The sequence below is a fragment of the Sciurus vulgaris genome (genome assembly GCF_902686455.1).
Source record: "Sciurus vulgaris genome assembly, chromosome: 5".
In the NCBI taxonomy this organism is placed as follows: domain Eukaryota; kingdom Metazoa; phylum Chordata; class Mammalia; order Rodentia; family Sciuridae; genus Sciurus; species Sciurus vulgaris.
The window spans coordinates 171,516,386-171,541,361 of record NC_136465.1 but is presented as its reverse complement, the minus strand read 5'-3'; the positions used below and the strand labels follow the sequence as shown (position 1 = coordinate 171,541,361).

The following is a 24,976-nucleotide window of genomic DNA, read 5'->3' as shown; positions in this document are numbered from 1 at the left end:
TCAGGCCAAGTCAAGCCTGCCACCTGGTTGGTGACCCCCTACCCCAGCAAAGGTGGCACTGAGGGTAGGCCCCAGTTGACTGCCACAGGCATCACCTCCTGGAATCAGCTTCCTCCTCTCTTCTGTTCTTGAAAATGGTCTCTGAGGCCCAGCTTCCCAGACAACATTAGGAGAATGGCCTATTTGCTGTGCTGTGTGGTCTTGGACAAACTCCTTGCCCTCTCTGGGCACAAACTCTTCTGACCAGAAAAAGGACCTGGTCTGTAGGACTCCCATCAGTGAACAGTGTGTGACTAAGTCCCTCAGGCTTGAGGGAAGATGCGGTTATTATGGAAGTGAGTCTTCCGGGATTGGATTGCTGTGTGCTCAGGCATTTTGTGTCTACAGCCACAATTGTGTGTGTGAGAATGTAGGTGTGTCATAATTTGGATGTAAATATCATCATTTTAATAACCCGATCTAGAACATGTCATCAGCTGGAAGCCGGTAGGAAGCCTTAATTAGTTCTCCCGTGACCTGGGGAGGGCAGGGTCTTCTTCCCCATCTTCAGTTAGGGAAACCCAGGCCGGGAGGTGGCTCCACTGGATGTGCCCTGACTCCAGTGCTGCTCCCACGGCGTGTGTGGGGCTCTCATTCAGCTCCGCGCTCTTCACTGAGCCGCCTGGAGGATCGCAGGAGAGGAGAAAGGGGCTTTGCCTTTGATTCTCCTCTGGGAGGAAGGTGTGACTGAGCCCTGCAGGGCGACCTCCCTGGCCCTTTGTCAACACCCCTCACCACTCCGCCGGGCCTGTGTTCTCCACAGCACTCAGCCTAAAGGTGGACTGGACCCCAACTTCCTAACACCTCCCTTTGCAGTGCCAGGCATAACCACCGGCCTTCGGAGCGAAGAGAGACCCTGGCAGGGGCGGAGGGGACTTGGACGTAGAAAACCCGGGCTTTTGTGTGCCCACCTCTTCCCCCTGGACCGGGCGCTGCCTCGGGTGGCGTGTCTGCGTGCGCACCCCGTGCCCCGCGCGCGAGCCTGCGTTCCCGCACGCTGCTCCCCAGGGGTCGGGGGCACTGCGATCCCTGGCTGCCCGCCCCCGCCCCCGCCCCCGCCCCCAGCTCCCCGGGTCTGGGAGGGTGCGGGCCCTTTAAATCCTCCGGGGCGGCGGCGGCGGGCCGGGGATGACATCAGCGGGCGGGCCCGGGGCTCAATGGGAGCCCACGGGCGCGCGCCGGTCGGGAGCGCGCGAGCCGGCGGCGGGGGCGGGCGGCCGGGAGGCGGCGGCGGCGGAGGCGAGAGCCCAGAGCCAGAGCCGGCCGGGGCCGAGCGAGCCGAGCGGAGTGCGGCGCGGCGCGGCGCGGCGGCGGCGGCTGGGCCGGGAGAGGCTGGCGCGCCGGGCGGCCCCGCGAATCCTCCGGCATCCGCCCCGGCGGGCCGCCCCCGCCCGCGGCAGCCCCCCGAGCAGCGGCCGGGCACCGGCGCCTTCCCGGCGGGGTAAATATTGGGGGTCCGCGGGCCCGCCGAGGGGCGCAAACCCGGGGGGAAACGGGGCTCGTCCGCCTCTTTGTTTTTGCCGGGAGCGGGAGGAGCGGAGGGCGGCAGGCGCGCGCTCGCGCGGGCTGGGGGGGCACTCCGGGCGCCGCCCGCTCGGCCCGCGAGGACAAAGGCGCGGCTGGGGACCGGAGGAGGGGGCTGTGATTTTGCAGGCTTGCGGGGGGAGGACCCCTCCGTCCCGCCCGCCTCGCCTCCCCGGCTGGGCCCTCCGAGGCCCCGTCCGGCCGAGGCGGCCTCAGGGCAGTGAATTGGGGACGCCGAGGGAGGGGACTGGGGTGCTGGGGGCACCCGATACTGTTGATTCGGGCTTCCCGGCCAAACCCGGCCTTCTGTCGGCTTCGCCGGACCCTCAGCTGCACCCCCTCCTCTCGTGGCCCGGGTGCCCCAGAACCAGGGTCAGCAAGGCTGTCTCCGCATGTGGGATGGGGACGTTTGGGGGTTCTGAGGTGCTGGGGTGCGCGGTCGGCCAGGCCGTGGGCTTTGTTTTCCTTTGTGGAGAAAGGAAGCGGGGTGCTCGCGGACGCGATTCTCCCGTTCCTGGCCGCGCAGCCGCTGGTCTGCAGGTCTGTGGAAGCAGACTGGTGGTGCCCCGAACCTTAGAGAGGGTTCCCAACTCTTAATGCCCAGACTCAGGGTGCGGGGAGCCCCCTCCCCAACTTTGCCCTTAGTTTCCGTACATATTTTCTTGTTGGCATAACCTCTCAGGCAGAAGGATTTGGGGACAAGGGGAAACGTCCCAAGATGCTTCCAGCACATGGCCCGTATTCGGGTCTCTTTGGTCTGGGGGCTTGGATACCCCTTCCGTTTGTGTCTTCATGGTCCAGTGACAAGGGTCCTGGCTCTAGGGAAGGAGGAGGGGTCAGGAAGTAAAAAACCTGCCCATGTGCCCTGCTGGTTGGTAGCAGGTCTCATTTCCTAACCCTCTGAAACTCCAGACTCTTCATGTCCGCCTTTTTTTTTATATACTTTGTTTTTCTCCCCCCATCCCTACCCCACCCCCACGGGAGAAGCAGCCAGAAAACTGGAAAGCTTCCCCTGTTCTCCGATGAAGCCTTTCCCCTCTCCTTTGGGGGGATTTGGGAAGGCTCTCCCTAGGGCCCTGGACCCTGGGCCCCCAGGGCTGGGGAGACCGTGCTGTCTGGGAGGCTGACAGAGCTGTGGTGGGGTCGTGGAGGGCTGGTGGTTTGCACCCCTGTTCCCTTCTCTGCAGACAGCCCGGTGAGCCGAGAGGGGCCGTGGGGTTGTGCGGTATATTTATGTAAGACACCCAGACAGAGGGCACGGGTATTTATATAACCCGGCGTGGGTATTTATGTAATATAGGATGCGGGTGTATTTATGTTCCTTTCCTAACCTGCAGCTCTCCCGCTGCCTTGTGTGGTCTCTGATTCGCGTTGGTGGGCATGGGCTGGGGGGGCTGTGTGTGTACTCACCGGCCCCCAGTGGGACTCACTGCGTGTGTCTCTCTTGCTTCCCTTGGCGGGTACACACTCAGGCAGCTGGACAGTGTGTGAATGTGGGGTGTGTAGCGTGTGGGTTTCCTGCTGGCAGCCGTGGTGCCTCAGCTGGGCCAGGCCAGGCATGTGGGCAGAGGCCCTTGATGGCGAGCCCTGAGCTCGGCTGGCACGGGTGGAGGCTGCTTCCTGTGGCCATGGATGGCTTGTGGCTTCTCCCTGGGAGCCTAACCCTGGGCTGGATGTTACTCCGGGCAGAACTTCTGACTCCTTCGCTCTGCCCGGTTCGGGAAGTCGGGCCTGACCACCAGAGGAACGAGTCTCTCCCTGCTCCCTTCCCAGGGTGCCTGGCTCCTGGGGCAGCCCTTGGCATGCGAAGGGCCAGTCCCTGTGTGCCAGCACAGCTGCTTTCCCGTCTTCCTGTTTTGCCTTCCAGCCCTGGCATGAAAGAAGTCCTGTATGTGAGGGCGGGGGACCAAGAGGGGCAGCAGGACCCTGTCAGAACCTAGGTGAGACTCTGCCACTGACTTGCTGCTGGGTGGCATGAGGGCCGTGGCATGGTCTCTCTAGGCCTGAGTTTCTGTCTGCAAAAGGAGTCCTCTCTGTTCACTCGAACTGGCCCTCTTGTAAACACATTGAGGTCTCTCTCTCTCTCTCTCTCTCTCTCTTTTTTTAATATCTTTTTAGTTGTCAATGAACTTCCGTTTTATTTATTTATTTATGTGCAGTGCTGAGGATTGAACCCAAGGCCTCACACCTGCCAAGCAAGCGCTCTACCACTGAGCCACAGCCACAGCCCCACACTGAGGTCTCTTGAACACCTTCCCTCTCTGTTTCACAGTCTGCCGTTCCCTGGTCCCCCAGCAGCCAAAACTGCCTCTGAGGCCTTTTGAGTCTCCTCATTTGCTGGCCAGGAGCACAGGTGCCCACATCCTATTGTGCGAGGCTTGAGGTGCCTAGGATGAACAGCAGAAGGAAGGGGAGCTTCTGAGTCAGGATGCCTCCAGCCCCACAGGGACCGCCATTTAAGCCTGCCTGGGTTGCCCAGGTGCCGTACAAGGGCATTGCAGGAGCCCGGCCCTCCTAGTCTTGAAGAAAGTCAGCCCCAGACGTCTTTCCAAAGAGATGCAGCAGAGGGCCGTGAGGCTCCACATCACGAGTGGAGGGTGAAGTGTTGGCAGGTCCCTCTCCTCCTTCCCCCAGTGAGAGGCCCCCTCCCACGCGAATTGGCCGGGCCTGACACCTGGGCAGAGGCAGTGCTTGGAAGACCAGGTCTGGGGGTGGGACAGAGGTGGGGCCTAAAGGGGGCTGTTTCCTCTTGTGCCTTGTCCAGAACCTGCTGCAGCTGTGCCCAGGTGTGTGGGTGTGGCCACTGGGCTACCTGACACCTGGCTGCCCTCAAGCAAAGTGAGGTCAAATTGCTTCCTGGACAGTGGGAGGGTGATGGGCCTTCAGTCCCTGTGGCTCTGCCTGCCCTTTTTGGGGAGGGGTGAGGCCCCTTCCTGCTCCCGCTGCTCTGACCTCTGCTTCCCTCTGCAGCAAGAGTGAATCATGGAGCTACGTGTGGGGAACAAATACCGCCTGGGACGGAAGATTGGGAGTGGGTCCTTCGGAGACATCTACCTGGGTAAGTCTGCCTGGCCCAGCTGGAGCCCCTGGGATGGGCCAGGGGGTGACAAGGAGAAATGATCCTGGGATTCCAGGATCTGGAGCCAGAGCTTCAGAGGTTCCAATGGCTGCTCTTGCCTCCAGGGGCATTCCAGGTGGAGAAGCCTCAGGTGGAGTTGGGGTAGCCGGGGGCTCCTTGCTTGGTCTGGCACCCAGTCTGGCAGGGCGGAGCTCCCACTTGCTGAGCTGGGCAGAGGAGGATATTTTTAGCTCCAGTTTCCAGCTGCAGCTGACCTGGGTCTCCAGCTGGGCGTGGGAAAGCCCAGGCTGGGTCGTCATCCCATGTCTTCTGTCCTGGAAGAAGGATGCTGGTAGAGAGAAGGCCTGGCTACCACCTGGCCCCCAGCAAGGCTGTCCCTGTGATCTGGCCTGGAATGCAGCCCACACAGGCTTTGGAATGACTTGAGGGGGTCTTCTCCTCCAGGGAGCTCTCCCTCCGGATGTGCTTCCTGTTAAATCTGAGTTTGTTCGATGCTGTCATTTTGAACAAATCACTGACATCTCAGCCCTCTCTGGCCTGGGAGAAGTGATGCTGTGCCACTGAATGCCACTTTCCCAGCCTGCCCGAGGGTCATGGTTGCACTCCGCCTTTGCAGTGTTGGCCTGGAGTGGGTAGTTCTCTTGGCGATTGACTTAGGTTGTAGGGCAAGCTGGCGAGCTCCCCTGGGGTTTGTCCTCCGTCCTGTCCCTGTGCCCTGGTAAGCAGGACAGGCCACATCTGCTTCCTTGCTTGGGAAGTGAAGGTGAGTCAGTCCTGTCCTGGCAGGGCATGCCAACCTGTCAGTGCCACGTGCTCCACCTCAGACCCTGAGGGTTTCTCTTCGCCAACACTCAATGCCTGCCCCACAGGGGAGTCCATCTGCTCAGGCTCCCAGGTGCAGGGCAGGGTGCACGCATTCTGAGCACTTGCCCGCAGGCCCATTCTAAAGCCACCTCCCTCGCGGCAGACCTCAAGATGCTGCTGATGAAGGTGGGGTACAGCACGGTCAGGGTGACCGCCACGGTTGCTCCAGAAAACTGGAGAAGGCGGCCTTTACACCACACTGCACCTGAGGGAGCGTAGAAGACAGGCAGCCTGGGTTCTAGGCCTCGCTTTGGGGGGCTACCCTGAGACCTCAGTGTCCCCATCTGTGAGGTCCATGTGTTGTGCTGCCCAGCTGACCAAGTGCCGTCATGAGGTTCAGATGAAGCGGCTGATGGGAAGGCAGTTCGTAGACTGTGCAGCGCTGGCCTCATGCGGTGGCTGCTGAGTGCCATTAACTCGTGCCGCACAACGCTGGGGAGGGAGCGGGCGGGCATGGTTGGAGCTGGTTTAAGGGTCTTCTCCACCTGGTGCGGTGGTGCATTGTCCCAGTGCTCGGAAGGCCAAGGTAGGAGCCACGCTTGAGCCTAGGAGTTCAAGGTCTTCCTGGGCAACATAGCAAGACCCCGTCTCAAAAACTTCATTAAATGAAACAAAAGCGTTGCTTCCTCTCTAAGCTCCTCCCGGGAGGCGGGCATGGGGCTGAGTCTCCTGTCCTTCCCCAGGGCCCCACTTGTGGCTTGCCCCAGGAGGTGTGCAGTGACAGTCAGGTGAGCAAGTGCTGAAACGGGGCTGGAGTGTGCCAGGGCCTCACTTGGGGCAGGAGGGGAAAGGCCGGGATTTGGGGATTGGACCAGGTTCGGGTCCCTGGCCTTCTTCCTCCTCTGCTGTGTGATCTGGAACAAAACGCCTTGTCTCGGAGCGTAGATTCTGGGCTGTGCAGCGGAGGGCCCCACCTCTGCCTGTTGGGGAAAATGGCCTGGGTGAGAGGAACATGCTCACCACTGAGCCTCGGGCAGCACGGTGGCGCACAGAGTCAGCTCTTGGCACCCACAGGCAGGGCTCCTAGACAGCACCCCTTCCAGGCCCTCTTTCTGCAGAAGGGAAATGGAAGACCCTGGAAGGGAGGGCAGCCCCACATCACTGAGAAAAGCCAACGTCCCTGCTCCCTGCAGTGCGTCTCCATGAGGGCAGGCTTTCCTGTTTCTCTCATAGGCATCTTGTTTATTGTACAAACCACGTCCAGGTTTGCTCCTGTCCTGCCAGCCGTGGAGGCCCTTGAGCTGGTTGGATGCTTGGCATCTCCCTTACCAGCTGTGCTCTCGAGCACGGGCGACTCCTGCCAGCCTAGATTCTCCTTTTTTCGGAAGTGTTTATATGGACACAGTCCACAGTGGCGCCAGTGTTTCCGCTTCCCTTTTTCTGTTTGCAGTACTGGGCAGTGGACCCAGAGGTGCTCCACCACCAAGCTACATCCCTCCCCCTTTTTAGAATTTTGAGACAAGGTCTCGCTAAGTTGCCTCTAGCTTGGAATCCTACTGCTTCAGCCTCCAGAGTCACTGGGGCAGCCGGCATGCACCACTGCACCCGCTAACCTCTCCGTGGTTCAGGTGGAAGCATGAGGAGTTTTGGGGTTTTGAGATTCTGGCCTATAAAGCACCTTCGTGTTGAGCCCAGCGCTGCTGCTTTCCCGCTGGGTCCTGCCCTCGGGCTGAATTGGGAGTTGCTGCTCTCCAGGGATCTGGTCCTGTTGGGCCTGGGGAGGCAGGAAGCCTGTCTGCGCCACTGTCCAGTCTTCACTGGGTGTGAGGGTGTGGGGCCCTGCCCTGATGCGCCTCCCATCAGCTCCATTCTAGGCCGGCGCCCTGCTGGCCTGGGGACAGCAGGGACTGTGGTCGTCCGGCTGGCCTTGCTGGCTCCCTTTGTTCAGAGCTCTGGCCACAGTCCCCTCACCAGTGCCCAGGCCAGGGCTTGACTCCAGATGGCCTCTGCAGGTGGGGCTGGACGCGGCTTCCAAGCTGCTTTCCAGGATCAAACGCTGGCAGGCTCTTGGTGGGTGCGGCTGTGAGGCCCGCTGCTCCTCCTCAGGGCTCCTGGTGCCACGTCACTGAGGGGACGGACAGGAGAGTGGGCCACGTTGTTACGGGGCTCTGGTGGCTGTACAAGGGCCTGAGCTGCCTCACCCCGGGCCTGCTCACTGACTGCATCCTGGGAGTCTCTAGGCAGCTGAGAAACCCTGCCCTAGCCTCGTGTGGCGCCACACACCTGTAGTCTTGATGACTGGGAGGCTGAGGAAGGAGGATCACAGGTTTGAAGCCAGACTGGGCAACCGAGTAAGACCCTGTCTCAAAATAAAAACATTTTTTAAAAAGGACTAGAGATGTCACTCGGTGGTAGAGTGCCCCTGGTTTCAGTCACCAGTACCCCCCTACACACACAAATGCATTCCCGTCCTCAGCTCCGCAGGTAGTTTTGGGGTGGCTGGCATGGGGAACACTCCAGGCCTCGGGTACCAGGGGTGTGAAAGTTGCTACTGCTGCTGCTGCTGGGCAGTGGGCTTCAGCCCCACCCTGCACGCACGGGTTCCTGAAGCTGTCTGCAGTGCACCCCATGTGAGGCTGGCCAGGCCCAAGTCCTTCTGATGGACCCACAGGGCTGCTCTCTCTAACTCATGGTCCACCCTCTGCTTGAAGGGAACCATTTCTTCTGGCTTCCAGGCCTTTCCATTGGGCCCCTCTCCAACATGCCTAGACCACTCACCTCCCAACACAGAGTCTGCCAGGAAGCTGTGCAGGCCATCTGCCTCCTCGGGCCCTCGGCCCCTCAGCCCGCACGGTTCCTGTTTACTGCACCCACAGAAGGTGCACCGAGCTCCAGAGCAGGCCTGGCCCCCCAGCCCAGGGCTCAGTACCTGTCTCCAATTTGGATGAGTGGAATGGAGGGAAAAGCAACAACTTCGGGAGCTTTATTTCAATTTCAAGTCCTGCTCTGCCCCAGCAGGTTCTGTCCCACTTGGGCCGGGTACTTACCCTCGTAGCTCAGCTTAGTGGCGGTGGGAATGGAGGGCGTCTGGCAGCCTCGATGAGGTTCGCGGGCCAAGGGGCTGGCAGCACTCGGGGCAGGAGCTTTGCCTAGCAGCTCGAGTCCCTGTCCCCAGTACGTTGTGTGGCATATGGTCATTCGACCTCTGGAGTGTGGGTTTTTCATTATGTCAAATAGAGGTGTAAGCTATAGTCCCGGCAGGACGGTGTCGGGCTGAAGGGGGTGAAGTGCCCCGCCTGTGTGCCACCTCCCTGCCTGCGTACAGCTACCGCATCACTCCGTGCCTGAGGCCCTCCCTGGGCATCATCCACATCTGCACCCAGCTGGGCAAGACCACCAGCAGCTCCTGCCTGGACAGCTGCAGTGGCCACCTCCTGGGTCTCCTAACCACCTCGGGTCCCCTCAGGCCTTTCTAGCACACCAGTAAGTCTTAATGGGGACTGATGTTGGCTTCCCAGGGAACATTTGGCAGGGTCGGGGGACACTGTTAGTCACTATAGCTTGGGGGAGTGCTGGCTGCTGGCATCTGTCTTGGGGTAGCTGTCGGGGGTGCTGCCAAAAAACCCGACAGGAGGTCCCACAGCAAGGGCTTCTATGGCCTCCGACGTCAGTACTGGTGAGACCGCAGACCTTGTACCCGACTGGAGCCCTCAGCTGAAGGCTAGGATCTCAGCCGGCCTCTTGAGACCTCCCGATCCTGGCACTGCCCACCTCTCCCACCGTCCCCTTCAGCTGCCTGGGGTCCCACTGTACCAAACCACTCAGAGTTGGCCGTGTGCCCCCGCCGGCCTTGGCTGGTGCAGTGACTTCTGTGCCTGGCTCAGTCCTGCTGCTGTGCCGGGAGCCCTGTGGCTGCCCCCGGGAGGAGCTCCTTTCTTCCCCAGGCTGACTGCCCCCTTCTGCCCACCTCCCGGGCCCAGGCCAGCTCTTCCTTGGTGCCCTCACGTTTGTGGAACGGTTCCATGCGCCATGCCGCTACTAAGTTCTCTGTGTCTTGAAACAGCCCAGGGAGCTTAGCAGATGAGGCACCAGGGCACAGAGAGGCAGGGGACCCACCCAGGGTCCTTGATCAGGAGGTGGGAATGGAGACTGGGTTCAGCGGCTTGGCACTGGAGTGACCACGCACCAGCCTACGGTGTTCCACCTCTCGCGCCCCCAGTGAGAAGGGACCCAACAGCAGATGTAGGGGCCCTGGCTTCCCCCATGCCATGTCTTCACTGTATCTTGAAACCCAAGGATCTGCAAGTGGTGAATGTCGTGTCAAAAGCACTTTACAGTTTGCGACTTGCTTTCTCCGGTTGCTCGTTGGTTTAGTCACCTCTTCTTGTTTTATGCAGTTCAGAAATCAGAATTTATATACAGAACCAACATCCAAGCAACTAAATTGTTAAATAAAAGAAGCAGGTCACAGGTCTTGGGAGGCTGAAGCAGGAGGATGGTGAGTTCACAGCCAGCCTTGTGACTTAGCCAGGCCCTGAACAACTCAGTGAGACCCTGTCTCCAAAAAATACAAAAAGGGCTGGGGATGTGGCTCAGTGGTCAAGTGCCCCTGAGTTCAGTCCCCGCTACCTAAAAAAAAGAAGCAGGCCACAAAGGATCACATATTCTACGCCTCTGTTTCTGTGAAATGTCAGAACAACAGGCAAATCCATAGAAACAGGAAGTAGCTTAGTGGTGGCCAGGTCTGGGGGGGTCTGGGTGGTACTGACTTCTAAAGGGCGTGTGAGTCTTGGGGGTGATGGAAACATTCTGAACTTGCTTGTGTGATGTTGCACTTCCTTGTTGAAGTGAATGACTTGCTGGTGCCTGAGTTACATCTCCATGAGGACCGAGTTAACAAAGTATCCAGTGGGGTGGGCCCTCCTGGGCTGGAGGGGTCAAGTTTCTTCAGTGTAGCTGGATGTGGATACATCCAAGGCAGGCCACTTCCGAAGGAGGGGACAGTGCTGTTCAGTACTTCGCCCTTCACTTCCTGCCTTGGAGAAGGTCCACTTCTGCACAGAGAGCTTCCTCATTCTCCTCCCATTGTGTTCTGGTCTCTGGATGGGCCATTCTTTCCTTCCCCAGTGCCCCAGTGATGGACATTTGGGTCATTTCCAAGCTTGTGCTGCCTCGTCCAGGCCTCGGCTTGCACTGTGCAGGGGTGCCCGAGTGTCAGCTGAAGCCTCAGAAGTGGAGCTGCTGGTGGACAGTGCACACGGCCCCTTGGGGAGAGCCAGCATCACCGTGCGCCGGGCCAGCGCCAGGGGTCCTGGGCCCTTACTGGAGCTGAGAAATGGCCTTGGGGATTATTTGGATTTGCATTTCTCACAGGGAGGTTGAGTCCCTCCTGTGGGGAAGCCCTTCCTAGTGATGGCCTTTCTCTGGGAAGCGTCTCTTCACATTCTTTGCCCTGTTTCCTGCTTCTTTTTCCTACTGATTTGTAGGCACTGTTATCTGTCAGCTTTTCACCTGTGGTAAGAATTGTGGGGGACTAGGGACGCGGCTCAGTGGTTAAGTGCCGAGTTCAGTCCCCAGTACCAAAAAAGCCAGAAGGAACTGTGAGTACGTTTTCTTCCTGCTTTGTTTCTGATGGGTTCCGTTGGCCCCGGGGCGCTGTGCCAGCAAGCCTCACCCCACGTCTGGTATTTTCACCATGCAAGGGGTCTTTCTGAAGGGGAAGAAATCCCCGTCACCCCCTTTTTAATGGCTTCTGTATATTAAGTGAGGGATTTTTTAAAAGCCTTGCCTAAACCTAAGGTTATATGGGACCCTTCCCTGGAACTGCCCCATTGAAAGGGCCCCACAGTAGTCCTGCCTGTCCTGTCTCCAGCCTCCCCTCACAGAGATAACCTCACAGAGATAACAACTAGCTGACACTTTAAACTGTTCCCTTTTATTGAGGGTTTTATCACGTTTGCATCCTTAGACTACATCTTTGTAGTGCTTTGAAATGGAGACAAATGCAACTGTACTTTCATCTGTTACTTGCTTTCTCTCCCTTTTTAAAAATTTGAGGTGGAATTCACATAGTATGAAATTAGGCATTTTAAAGTGTACAGTTCAAGCCAGGCATGATGGCTCATGCATATAATCCCAGCACCTGAGAGGGCGAGGCAGGAGGATTGCAAGTTCAAGGCCAGCTTCAGCAACTTAATGAGACCCTATCTCAAAAAAGGGCTGGGGATGTGGTTCAGTGGTAGAGTACCCTGGTTCAGCCCCCAGTACCAAATAAATACATGTATAGTACGGTGGGGTTTACTATAGCATTGTCTAGTCCCAAAACATGTCCCAGAAGAAATCCCCATGCCCGTTAAGTAGCCACTCACCACCCTGGCATCCACTAATCTGCTTTTTGTCTCTATGGAATCGGACATTGCACATAAAGAACCACATTGTTCTTTTGTGTCTGGCTTCTTTTGCTGGACAGAATGTTTTCTTTCAAGGTTCACACGTGTTGAGGCATGGGTTATCAGTACTCCGTTCCTTTTTGTGGCTGAGTAATATTCCACCATGTATATGGACCACTCAGTCTCCATTCATCCGCTGGTGGGCAGCTGGGTCATTTCCATAGTTTGGCTCCTGTGGCCCGGTTGCTGGGTGAAGCTGTCACCCATCTTTCTTCACTGCCCTCTGGGATTCCTTGTGTGACCACACTGCTGTCAGTGACTCAGCTCCTGCCAGGCGTCAGGGCTGTTGGTTCCGTGTACATCTTTGTCCTTTCCGCCTGGGATCCCCCAGGCCTGTGCTCAGGAGTGGGGCTGCTGGTCGAGGTGCCTGCTCACCTTTCCTAGGTGCGTGCAGAATGGTTGTGTTTTTCCCCTTCCTAATGAACGTGCTCCACATGGGATTCCATCCGCTGCTGCTGGTGCAGCCCGTGTGCTGGGTGTTCCTTAGCTAGTCCGTGTTTCCTGCGGGATGTTCTGGCCTGTGTGCCCTGGCCTTCTGTTTGGGTGGCCGTGTGACTCCGTCCTGGTGCTGGAGCTGGAGACCTGCTGCCCAAGGCTAGCCCCCACCTCCTGCTGGCCTGCCTGAACTGGAGAAACTGAGGCAAGGTACTCTTGGACCTGGTCTTCCCAGTGGCTTCTTGAGCTATGGGCGGGCCCAGACCGAGAGGTGGGTCTTGTGTGTTTCTTGGGCTGTGTGCACCCCCTCAAGTCTGCCGCAAAACCCAGGGGTTGGGGTGGGTTGCAGGCAGGACCCTGTACCTAGACTTAGAAGCCAGCAGCTGGGGCCTCACTCTGGTGTGTGTGGTGTGATCCTGGGGACTGAATCCAGGGCTTGGTACCACTGAGCTCACTCCCAGCCCTTATGTATTTATTTATTTTTAATTTTGAGACAGCATCTCACTGAGACACTCTTGCTAAACTAAGAGCCTGCTAAGCCCAGGCTTGCCTTGAACTTGCGATCCTCCTGCCTCAGCCTCCCAAGGAATTGCAGACATGACCCATGGCGCCCACTTGGGTTTCGCTCCTGAGTCCCCACTTGCCATCTGTGTACCTTGAGTGGATCTCGGCCTTCTCTGCAGTGGGAATGAGAATCCAGTGGCAGAGGGGGACGTGCTGGGACAGAATGCGTGGGCCGCCTGTGAGGATGGCAGCGTTGGTGTAGGCAGGGGTGCTGGTTACTAGGCTCATCCCTTCCTGATCCTTCTGCAACTCAGGTGGTTACAGAGGGCGCAGCACCCATCCCACGGCCTCTGGTCCCTGATCCCTGCTCTCCACACACCCCTCGGCCTGCCGCACCCCACTGGCCTGGCCTGTTTCCAGGATTAAGTCCCACCCCTTCCGAGGTCTGGGGACCGTTCATGCTGCCCCTCCCCCAGTCAGGCCCTCTTGCAACACTGACCTGCGGTCTCTGAACTGCCGAGGGCATTGGGAAGCCTCCTGCCACCTCTGTCCCTAGAGGCAGGTGTCCAGCTGGCCCCACACCTGGCCACCCAGCCTCCTGCTGGGTGTCGGGAGTGACCCTGGGCCTTTGACCCTCCCCCCACAGGCGCCAACATCGCCTCTGGTGAAGAAGTGGCCATCAAGCTGGAGTGTGTGAAGACGAAGCACCCACAGCTGCACATCGAGAGCAAGTTCTACAAGATGATGCAGGGCGGAGGTGAGGCCGCGGCTGCGGGGCGTCGGGCTGGCGCACGGGGGGCGGGCCCGCCTGACGAGCGCCTCTCGCCCTGCCCAGTGGGGATCCCGTCCATCAAGTGGTGTGGGGCGGAGGGCGACTACAACGTGATGGTCATGGAACTGCTGGGGCCCAGCCTTGAAGACCTCTTCAACTTCTGCTCCCGCAAGTTCAGCCTCAAGACGGTGCTGCTCCTGGCCGACCAGATGGTGAGTCCCGCTCCCCACCCTGGCCGGGTGGCTGGTCCACTTCCCCATCCTGCCAGTGGCCATGGATCTTAGCCCTGCATCCTGCCTCCAGAGGAAACTGGAGGAGGAGGCAGGATAGGACAGACCTGTCCTGGGTCAGGAACCCTAACTACTGGCTGCAGAGTTCCAGGCTCCAGGCTGCCACATCGGGGTCCCCGGGCGGGCCTGGGGTTCTGGCCTGTGGTGCTCACACCAGCTGTGTCCTGTCCCAATGTGGTAACCAAAGGTGAATTGCTAACCCCTCTGGGCCTCAGTCACCTGCTATGAGTCCCCCCCTCCCTGGGGTGCTGGGGTTAAGTGGGGAGCCCCATAGTGCCTAGGCCAGGGAAGGTGTTAGGCCCTAAGACCCTTTATACACAGAGGAGAGCTCTTCTAAAAATATAAAATACATAGCCAGCCATGGTGACGCACAGGTAGCTTGATTCCAGCTACTCAGGAAGCAGAGGCAGGAGGATTGCAAGTTCAAGACCAACGTGGGGTAACTTAGCAAGCAAGACCCTGTCTCAAAAAAATAGAAAAGGCCTGGGGGTGCAAGTCAGTGGCAGAGTGCATTTTAGCATGCGTAAACGCCTAGGTTCAGTCCCCAGGACTGGGAAGGAAAAAAAGAAGAGCTTTGAACCTAGCGTGGGCCCTGCAGATCCTGTCTTGTTGTGAGCATACTCCAGTTTTAGGCTGTGTGCACTCTGAGGAGGGTCACAAGAGTCTCACAGGGTGCAACTCAAAAAGGCTCCCGGAGGTACTCAGCCATGCTGAAGCCTGCGGCCCAGAGCTGGCACCACCTGCCAGAGGACCTGTCCTGTGCATGGATCTTTGCGCAAGTTTCATGCTGGCCTTAAGCAACTTAGGGAGAACTTGTCTAAAAATAAAACGTAGAAGGAGCCAGGGATGTGGCTCTGTGGCAAACGGTCCCTGGGTTATGTTGCCAGTGCCAAAAACAAAACAAAAACACCACCACTTACTGGGGAAGTTGGATGTGTCTACGGGCTTTGGCGTCCTTTGGAAGCCAAGTGAGGACTTGTGATGTGGGTGTCCATCTCTGGGCTCTCCTTGGTGCCCCAGCTGCCCCTCCCCCAGGCGGCTTGCCCCTGCCCCTGGCTCCCTGCCGCAGTGGCCACTGTCCTTCCTTCTGGGCCTCGCCGTCCTCTCCTCGCCTCCTTCCCTGTCTCCACACATTCGCCGGCGCCTCCTTCGGGACTCATCCTAAGGCCGCTTTCTCCAGGCCGCCTTTCTTGGCCTGCACCTTGAATCATCCTTCATAGTCGAGGACAGAACTTTTCCCCCGGCCAGGGCAGGCACCCGGGTGTACTTGCCGTCCTCACTGTCCTAGGCCTGGGCCAAGGTGCGTGCACAGCCCCTCCGCTGAGCGCCTGCTGAATGCTCTCCCACAGATCAGCCGCATCGAGTACATCCACTCCAAGAACTTCATCCACCGGGACGTCAAGCCCGACAACTTCCTCATGGGCCTGGGGAAGAAAGGCAACTTGGTATACATCATTGATTTTGGCCTGGCCAAGAAGTACCGGGATGCCCGCACCCACCAGCACATCCCCTACCGGGAAAACAAGAACCTGACGGGCACTGCCCGCTATGCCTCCATCAACACCCACCTGGGCATTGGTGAGTGGCCCACCCAGAGCACGTGCACCTGCGGGCTGCTGGCCACAGCCAGCTCCCCACCCCCACCGTGGTCGGAGGCCCCACTGAGCGTCCCCACCCCTGTCTGCCCTGGGGCCTGGATCCAGCACTCACATCTCCCCTCCATAAGAGGAACCGTGTGTGCCGGCCACCCTCTTGTGCCCTGCTTGGCCTTCACGGCAACCCCGTTGAGTGGAGGTCGGTGCTCCCCATTTGTACCTCTGGGAAGCTCAGGTCAGAAGTTCAACACGGGCTGCTCCAGGGCACAGAGCCTAGTGAGTGCCAGGGCCCAATCTGACCTCAGTCATTGCATGCCACAGCTTGTGCCCTTTCTGTGGGGTGGGCCAGGTGTGGAGGTGGCGGAGCCTACTCATAGTTGTTGAATGAAATGACCCCTGAGCTGGGAAAGCTGGGCCCAGACTGGGCTGGGAAGGCGCTGCCGTGGGCCCTCTCAGAACACAGTGTAGCAGGGTGGCAGAGAGCCAGGCGTGGTAAAGAGTACGACTAAAGAGGAGCCAGGGGCCCAGGTGGACCTGCCCCTCAACTCGCCTCTGACTCTGCAGAGCAAAGCCGTCGCGATGACCTGGAGAGTCTGGGCTACGTGCTCATGTACTTCAACTTGGGCTCCCTGCCCTGGCAGGGTCTCAAAGCAGCCACCAAGCGCCAGAAGTACGAGCGGATCAGTGAGAAGAAGATGTCGACGCCCATCGAGGTCCTCTGTAAAGGCTACCCCTGTGAGTGCCAGGTGGGGAGGGTGGGCTTCTCCTAAGGTGGACAAGGCTCCGGCCAGGCGGGCTGCCACAGCCCTTGGCACCAAGGAACTAACCGTGGGCTCTGCCACTGCACTGCATGTGGGAGGCCTGGAGCCCCCAGCCTGGGTGTCTCACGCTAGGTGTCCCATGCTAGATGTCCCCCACCCACTCGTGCCTCGCCCCCAAGGCACGGAGGCATTCGAGGAAGAAGTGGCTGTTTGCCTGCTGTTGCTTAGATCACCGGCCCTTGGACGCCCTTTGAGCTCACGGCTGCCGTGAGCCTGGAATGCAGGGTCAGCAGGTGCAGAGCTGTGGACTGGCTGGGGAAGGAGGCTGTGCTCCCGGGGCCTGTGCATTAGCAGCACAGGGAGGCCTGCTTCTCTTAGGTTGAAACCATCCACAGGGACAGTGGGTGGCGAGGGCAGTGGAGGCTGTGGGGTTCCTGGGAGCTCGGGCCTCACGGTGGCCTCCTCTGTTCCCGGTGACCCCCCAGCTGAGTTCTCCACATACCTCAACTTCTGCCGCTCCCTGCGGTTTGACGACAAGCCCGACTACTCCTACCTGCGCCAGCTCTTCCGCAACCTCTTCCATCGGCAGGGCTTCTCCTATGACTATGTCTTCGACTGGAACATGCTCAAATTCGTGAGTCACCTGGAGACCAAGGCGGGCTTGGGGGACTGGACGGGGAAGGCCCTGACTCATAAGGCCAGAGTGACCTGGTGGGGGGCAGGACTCCCTGCAAATGGGAGGTATGAGCTGGATGCCACAAGTGACCTCCCTGGGGTCCCAGAGCCACCCCTCTCCAGCCACATCCAGGTGGACAGCATGTGCTGCCACAGTGGGCAGGGCACGGTCAGGGTGCCACCTCCCTCCAGGCCCCGGAGGCCCTGGTCCGGCCTCCAGTCCCTCCTGGGTGCCCGGGGCAGGGCCTGGATGGCGCTGCTGGGCCCTCCTGCAGCCCTTCTCGCTGCCTGTTCCGTCTTGCTTCTCTTGTTCTGTGTGTCCCGGGCGGCTGCCTTCACCGAGGCCCCCCTGGCCAGCCTGGACCTGTTCAGAGTGGCTTCTTTCTTCCTGGTCTTGGGACCCTGGGTCTTGCTAGGCAGTTGTTCTGTCTCCCTCTTTTAAGGGTCCTGGGGGTGGGGTGGGGAGAAGTGGTCGCCAGCCGTGCCTGGAGCTCCGGAGTCCGTGAAATCGTGTGTCTTGTTTCACATCTCTTCTGGAAAAGGGGGCTTCCCAGAGCCAGGCTCAGCCCCAGGACAGCGACGCTCTTGCAGCACCCTGCCCCCGCCCCTGGCCCTGTGCCGGGCCCACGTACCCATCCACATACTGGTAAGGACCTCCCAGGTCTGGCCCTTCCAAGATTTGCCACTTGGCTAGCAAGCACCATGGCTGAATCTCAGCTTGCCCTCTCTGTCCCTTCCAGGTGCCCGGCGACCCTGGGCACCCAAGGCCCCCCAGTTAGGCCTATGGAGGAGGTGGAGGAGGTGGAGGAGATACCCTCTCAAAACTACTGGCCTGTGGTCTGGACTCCAGGGCCCCAGTTCTAACATCATCAGTGTGCCTGAGCCTGATGGGGCCAGGCGTGAGGAAACGTCCCTTGGGATGGTGGGGGTGACGCCTGTTCCTGAGGTGGCCCTGCAAGGGAAAGAGTGTGGTGGAAAAGGCCCTGTGTGGGATTCTCAGGAATGAACCAGCTGCCTGAGGCCTGGACGAGCCAGAAGAAAACTGGAGCCCTGCCCAGGGGCCTGGGAGGCACTGGACAGGCCCGGTCAGTGGCCTCTGTATTGAACCTAACTCATTAAATGCCTCCCGCCTTCGTCCTGGTTTGCTTCTTTCTTAGCGTTTCCCTGGCGCTCCGCCAGATGCCAAGGACTGAGGCTGGTCCTGTGGATGTGAGTCGGTGCGTCGGTCTTGGGTCCCAGACAGAACAGGCAGAGGGTGGGGATCCTGCAGGTCAGGGACTTTGAGGAGAGGGCTCTGTTGCCCTCCTGTGGGGACAGGGATGGGCTGTGGGTGGTGGGACCCTTCCAGCCGAGCGATGGTCAAGGGCATGGGCAGCGGGCCGCTCTTCCTCCCGCAGTGTGTTTCAGGGCCTCGGACACCAGGCTCTTGCCCTGTAGGAAGTCATCCCCGAATCTGGTTCCATGACAGGCTTGGTTCTTTGGCTCAGCCCAGCTCCAAGAAAGGGTTTTGCATTCTCTTAGACCTGTGACGTCCACTTCAATAGCCACTGGCTATGTGGAGACTTTAATTAAAGTTAATCAAAATGGAAAATGTAGTTCCTCAGTCACCTTCGCCACATTCCAAGTTCTTGGGAGCCACAGGTTAGTGGCCATCGAGGCAGATGGGAGCATCTCTGTCATCCTGGAAAGTTCTGTGGACAGCGCTGCTCTAGACGGCTCCTTGACAGTGTCCCTAGGGGGACTGACCAGCAACAAGATGTCTTCTCAAGCTCGGCCAGGCGCTCCTCCCAATTGCTGGCACTCTGGCCCCATTCCTAGGGTCTTCTTTGAGTCAGGTTCTGAAGTCTGAAGCTGGGCGGGAGCACTGAGCCTCACCCATCACCGACGTCTGCTAATCACCACGGCGTTAGCTCAACCACCTCCTGAGCCCCGGTAGGAGCATCTGTAGACTGTGCAGTGGGGACCATCCACAGCCTTTCCTCCAAGACCAGGACCCCCCAACACGCACCCTGCAGGAAGCGGTACTAGCAGACAGGACTCCATGCTGGGCACCATGGGCAGTGGCCTCTCCCACGAGGATCTTGACCTTGACCTTGGAGTAGCCTCCCTGCTTGGGCATGAGGCATTGGAGTTTTTGGATACCTGAAACCTGGGATGCCAACCAGCACTGTGTTCTCAGGTCAAGCCACCGACCACGAGGAAGTTTCACACAACCGAGGACAGATGTCCATGCAGCAGGAGTGGATGCTCGTGTGGCTCTGATGTTGATGATTTGTATTTTCTTATGGGCAAATAAAGGCCAAAAAAGCTCCTTGGTGTGCATTTCTTGAGGTGCTGCTTGGGTTGGACCGAAGCCGGGGCAGTCATTCTGCCTGCAAGTGGGCTGCTGGTGGCTTGAGCCCAGGGGGCGCCACAGGCCGCTCCCCGCCATCTACTCAGCTGCTGGCCACAGGGCTGTGCTCCTGGGCCTTGGTTCCCCAGCGAGGGAGTGAGGCCATCGCTGCCACAGGAGCTCAAGTGGGTGCCACAGCTCTTCCTTCTCAGGTTGGGCTGTGGTTCTTGCCAAGTGCCAGCCTGTGGCTGAGTGGGTGGAGCCTGGTGGGTCCAGGCCTGCCTGATGGGCTTCTGGGTAGGAGGAGTGAGGAGTGTTTTGCTGAGTCAGGCCTTAAATAGTCCTCTAGGGGTACACAGTAGGACTAGGTGGCAGGGCCCCAACTCTGTTTTAACTGTGCAGCCCCACCCATGTCAGAAGACCAGACAAGGATAAGGCTGGTGGCACCACTGCCCAGCAGTGAGGCCGCCTGGCCTAGTTTGACTTCTTGCTAGGGCTCAGGGATCATTCTGATCCCAGCCGCTCCCCCAGGGCACAGGGCCTTCTTAGCTAACTCCCCTGGCCCGCGTGCAGGTCCCCAACTCAGCCCACAGCTCTCTCCTCCACAGATGCGGCCCCCTTCGCGCCAGCCCCCTGCCCTTCCCTGCGGACGGCCCCAGGACCGACTAGGTAACATGGCCAGGACCTGCTCCCGTACCACTTGCTCTCTGGACCTTTCACTTCCTCTGTGCAGGGGCAGCAGTGGCTAGAGGGCGAGCTCTCCAGCTTGCCTGCTGGGCCTCCTGAGCTCCCACCCCAAGGCAGGTAGCATCAGGTCCTGGCTCTGCCTTCAACTGGCCTTGTCACTCCAGGCCTGTCCTTTCCCCTTGATGGGCCTCTGAACTCCTTCCCTGCTTGGTTTGGAAATCGTGGGCACGGGCTCTTGACATGTTGTGGGGTGCCTTTGGTCATTGTGGGGGTGTCAGCCTCTTCCCCAAGCTCCAATTCAGCCTGAGCCCCCTGCTTCTCAGACGCTCTGTGCTTCCTCTGGGTGTCGAGCGGCAGTTTCTTCTCTGCACTCAGGGTCACTGCCCGCCTCTCAGGTCAGGGATTCCCACTCTGGGAAGAGGCTGGACCAGAGGGTCTGTGAGATGCCCCCTGGCCCCCTTCCCCTCTTTCCTGCAACGGTGGTGGGGCACAAAGCACCCTGGTCTCGGGGCTGACCAGCAGGCCGTCTCCCCTCCTGCAGGGTGCAGCCCGGAACCCCGAGGACGTGGACCGAGAGCGGAGAGAGCACGAGCGCGAGGAGAGGATGGGGCAGCTGCGGGGCTCCACCACCCGGGCCCTGCCCCCCGGCCCAGCGACAGGGGCCCCCGCCAGCCGGCTCCGCAGTGCAGCCGAGCCTGTGGCCTCTACCCCAGCCTCCCGCATCCAGCAAGCTGGTTAGTAGGGGCCTTGGGCTGGACCAGAGGGCGCAGGGGTCCTGCCTCTGCCCCGCTGAGGCTGCGCCCCTCCTCATCCTCTAGGCAATACTTCTCCCAGAGCGATCTCACGGGTGGACCGGGAGAGGAAGGTGAGCATGCGGCTGCACAGGGGCGCGCCCGCCAACGTCTCGTCCTCAGACCTCACGGGGCGGCAAGAGGTCTCCCGGATTTCAGCCTCACAGGTGAGTGGGCACGGCAGAGCCAGAGGCCCCGGCGCAAGTCAGCCCCTGTCCTGGGCCTGGGACTAGCCTCTTTTAATCCTCCGAGTCTCGTTAGCCCCTCACTGAGCAAAGTCAGAGACGGGCTCAGAACGAGCATGCCCCAGCAAGTGCCAGTGCTGGGCTCTGGCCCTCACTGCTGGGTGCCCAGCCTGGGTGGGCAGCAGGGCTCATAGGCAAGATGGTCACAGCCCCTGCCATCAGGAAGCCTGCAATGGTCCCCACCAGCTCTGGCAAGAGAATGGGATAAAGGGATAGGTGAGATTCTATCTGGTGGCTTCACTTAAAGGCCACATTTGGACTAGGAGAGGTCGGAGGGAGGAACCAGGGCCTATCGGGTGGGTGGAGCCCTGCCCTCAGCCTGCCTGCAGAGGGGAAGCCTTGGTGGACCTGCCCTGAGAGTGGACCCTCCTTGGCCCACTGACTTGGGTATGGCCTGAAGCAGTCACTTTGTTTCCCTGGGCAACTCTGTCTACAAACAGGTACCTCTAAGGTCCCTGGGATCACACACCCCTTCCCTTGAGTCAGGCGCCTTAGTGGGGGTGGGGCTGAGCTACACAGCAGGAGGACTTGCCAAATTGCAGTTGCCAGCTGCTTAGGCCCTGGCCTTGAAACTTATCCCCATCTCTCTGCTCCCCCCAAAGACAAGCGTGCCATTTGATCACCTCGGGAAGTGAGGAGAGCCATCACTGGACCAGTGTTTGCTAGGTGAGTGACGCCAGCTGAGACGCAGCCAGACAGGTCTGGAGGCGCCCCTGGCGCTGTGGGAGCCTGGGTGTGGGAGAGGGATGGAGGATGTGCTGCTAGCACCTGCTGTCCCCAGAACAAGGGTCCTCAAGGGAGCACAAGATGTCCAGTCCTGCCAGTTCACAGCTGGGCTTCAGGCTCATTCCTGGCCCCTTGTGGGTTAACTCCTGCAGAGAGACCAGTCCTCCGTCCCCCTCTCCTTAATGTACTCTGGAAACTTGGTTCCAGTAGAGACAGGGCCATGAGCCACACTCTGGCCTCCCCAGGGTTTGGCCTGCCTCAGCCTCTGGGCTGTGAACAGGTCAGTTCATGTGAAGAACTAGAAGAGGCCTTGCGTTTAGATCCTTGTGCTGGCTGCAAGCCAGGGCAAGGCCACTGGCTGGTGTGCACCAAGGTGGACTGCCGCTGCTGCCCTGGCAGTAAGTGCAGGTGGTGACCCTCCATTTAGGCCTGGCCTTGGGCAGCAGGCCGGGGGCGGGGGTTGGAGGCGAGCTCCCAGGGGAGTGTGCGTAGTTTACCTGCATGCTGTGGTTTACCACCATGGACTCAGCCTGGCAGGCCGAGGGAAGAACCCAAGCTTGACTCACTGAGCAGAAACTGGCCCTGGGATGGAGCTGGGGCGTGCAACGGGGCTCACCTGCCTCAGACCTCCAGCTCAGCCAGAGCGCCTTTCTGTCCCCAGCAGGGCAGGCAGGTCCAGGGAGGTATGTCTAGGACAGGGAGGGAGCCTGCTCCCTTCCTGGGAAAATGGAATGCCTACTGTGTGCTGGACTTGAGCCAGCTCTGGCCCCTGAGAGGGGTGGCCGCAGGGACAAGAAGATGGGATCAGGGGGGTCCAGCAGGTGGTTGGACAGAGGCAGCTGGTCCTGATCTCTGTTTTCTTCCCCTCCTAGTGTCTTCACTGTATTTTCTTTAAAAAAAAAAAAAAAGATGGAAAAAAAAAACCACTCAAATGAACTAAAAGAAAAAAACCCAGCACAAAACCGACGATGGATCTTGTTTCTTTGATTTATTTTGCCAACGGCAAAAAGATGGGATGCCCTTAGCACTGAGGATTCGTGTCCCCTTGCACTGCCCGCTGTCCCCGACCTTCAGGCTACCAAATGCTCCCCAACAACACCGGGTCACACAAGCCAGATGCCAAGACCCCCACTTCAGCCACCTGTTCCTGCCACCACCGACCCCTGGCCAGGAGGGGCCCCAAGGAGCCCCAGCAGGAGCGGCTGGCCAGTCCAAGGCGGGTCCCACCAGGCTCCGTGAACCTCAGAGCCACGGAGATGCGCACAGCCCCTGTCCTCTCTCAGATGACGGTGGCTGACTTTCTGTGTTGGACTTTTCCAGTGTCCCCCTGAGCATTTGAGCCCTTCTTTGCCTCTCGTGAAGCCTTGAGTGAGAGGTGGTGGCCAAGATTGCCTTGTGTGCGTGTGCACATATTTGACCTGTGTCCCGAACAGCGGGTGCCCCCCCGCTCCTGCCAGGCCGAGTTTGTTATCATCCCTGTGGAAAGGATGGGCAGGTGGGCAGTGGCCTCCACATCCCTCAGGGCACAGAGGGTCCTTGCCACCACCAGTCCCCAGATGCCAGCCTGTGGCGGTCCCATCTTCCATTCCTGCCTGGTCTTGGCAGAAACTGTGGAGACTACTCTCAGAGGGCACCTGGCTCTGGGTCACCAACTACTGCCTGGTCCTGACAGTCACCCGGGCCCCCTCCCCTTGGTCCTGCCTTTCTGAGGGGGAGCCTGGGTCAGGGCTAAGTGTTGGACTTGTCCATCCTTCCCAGTTGACACCCGTTTTGTTTGGTTTTATTTTTGTCTGTTTTCTCCCTGTGCGTATTTCCTAATTTATTTACCTCTGTTTCCCCTTTTTCCTTTTTTTTTTTTTAATTAAAGAGCAAAGCTTTTTATTACTTTGTAATTTAAAAAACTGAAAAAAAAATACTGAAGAACTTTGGGGGGAATTTTGTACTTTTTTCCTGTGTAAATATTGGACTTTTTTGAGCTTTATCGTGGTTGTTAATTTGAAGTAATAAAGTCGACAAGGATAAAGTGGTGCAGGCAGCCTGTGGTCTCCATCTTTGCCCTTGGAGTCTCCCCCAGTGGACTAGAGAGAACTGCTGCGTGTGGCTGGGAACAAGGCCTCACCACTGGGATGGGGTGGCTGGGGCCGTGGTCACTTCCTGTGCCTGTGAGAGTAGCCTCTGATCTGATTGCTGGATGGGGCCGAGACACCCCAGACTGATGTCCTGAAGCCCGAGGCCCAGGGCCACACTGGGAGAAGCCATCTGGAACTCCTTGCCACATCGCTGTCCCCACAGGAGTTCTGTGAGCTGGGACCTCTTTCTGGCCCTGCCTTCCAGCTAGAGGCAGTCCCTGGTAGCATGGCTTGCCCAGAGTCAGAGCTCCGGTAGGAGAGCAGGATTTGAACCTGGGTCACCTGCCCCACAGTGGGTGTCCCAACGGAGATCTTGGAGCTCTGTGAGAGATGTTCCCGGAGTTGGGTCCAGGTGGTGCCCCAGGTGGGCCTGGGCAGGTTCTTCAGTTGAGTCTTAAAGGGCAGCCTTGGCCTGGCAGGCCTTTGTCTCACCAACATGTAAAAGAATGTCCATCAAAATGCGTTTACCCGACACACTGTTTATTCAACACAGTTTACTTTTTTTTTTTTTTTTCAGTACTGGGGATTGAGCCCAGCAGTGCTGTACTAAAAAACTGCATTCCCAGCTTTTTGTTTTTTGGGATTTTGTTTTTTGGTACCAGGATTTGAACTCAAGGGCACTCAACCACTGAACCACATCCCCAGCCCTGTTTTGTGTTTTTTTAGAGACAGGGTCTCGCTGAGTTGCTTAACGCCTCGCTTTTGCCAAAGCTGGCTTTGAACTCATGATCCTCCAGCCTCAGCCTCCTGAGTCACTGGGATTACAGGTGTGTGCCACCAAGCCCAGTAACACGGTTTACTTTTCATTAACCCCAAAGCCACTATTTGAGCCCAGAGATAGCAGAGACATCTGGCTGAGAGGCCAGCCCTGGGCACTTGGGGGAGGGCTCTGGGAGGCTCCCCTTGGGCATAGTTCAAAACTCCTTCCAGTGTTGGCACTTGGAGACCTGGTGACCTCAGTCTGGCTCATGAGCCTAGAACTCATTCCCCCAAGTACAAGGTTGAGGCAAAGGTAGGTTCACAGATACCAGGTCCATCAGGGGGTGTTACCCAAAACCAAGGAGTGCCAGTGGGCCCCAGAATCCCTGTGGTTAGGAAGACCTGCCTGGGCTGGGTGAAGATGGGAGGCCAGTGGTCAG

The 24,976-nt window shown here is 58.9% G+C and overlaps 1 protein-coding gene across 7 annotated transcripts; it reads left to right on the top strand.

Annotated features, from left to right (window-relative positions):
• The first annotated feature begins 1,217 nt into the window (after positions 1 to 1,217).
• On the top strand, positions 1,218 to 22,670 carry LOC306661663 (casein kinase I). Of its 7 annotated transcripts, none has more exons than XM_079140746.1 (13): positions 1,218 to 1,480; positions 3,431 to 3,503; positions 4,534 to 4,621; positions 13,481 to 13,591; positions 13,670 to 13,818; positions 15,246 to 15,474; positions 16,056 to 16,226; positions 16,738 to 16,886; positions 19,868 to 19,928; positions 20,488 to 20,680; positions 20,765 to 20,904; positions 21,585 to 21,648; positions 22,581 to 22,670. In XM_079140746.1, the coding sequence occupies exons 3-12, from the start codon at positions 4,546 to 4,548 to the stop codon at positions 21,599 to 21,601; spliced, it is 1,296 nt and encodes a 431-aa protein (XP_078996872.1). In that variant the 5' UTR covers positions 1,218 to 1,480; positions 3,431 to 3,503; positions 4,534 to 4,545; the 3' UTR covers positions 21,602 to 21,648; positions 22,581 to 22,670. The 7 variants fall into 7 exon arrangements, 6 of the variants coding, with proteins under 6 accessions (XP_078996872.1, XP_078996871.1, XP_078996874.1 ...); XM_079140745.1 differs by having other exon boundaries at positions 19,853 to 19,928; XM_079140747.1 differs by lacking the exon at positions 19,868 to 19,928 and having other exon boundaries at positions 1,219 to 1,480.
• The last annotated feature ends 2,306 nt before the right edge of the window (positions 22,671 to 24,976 follow it).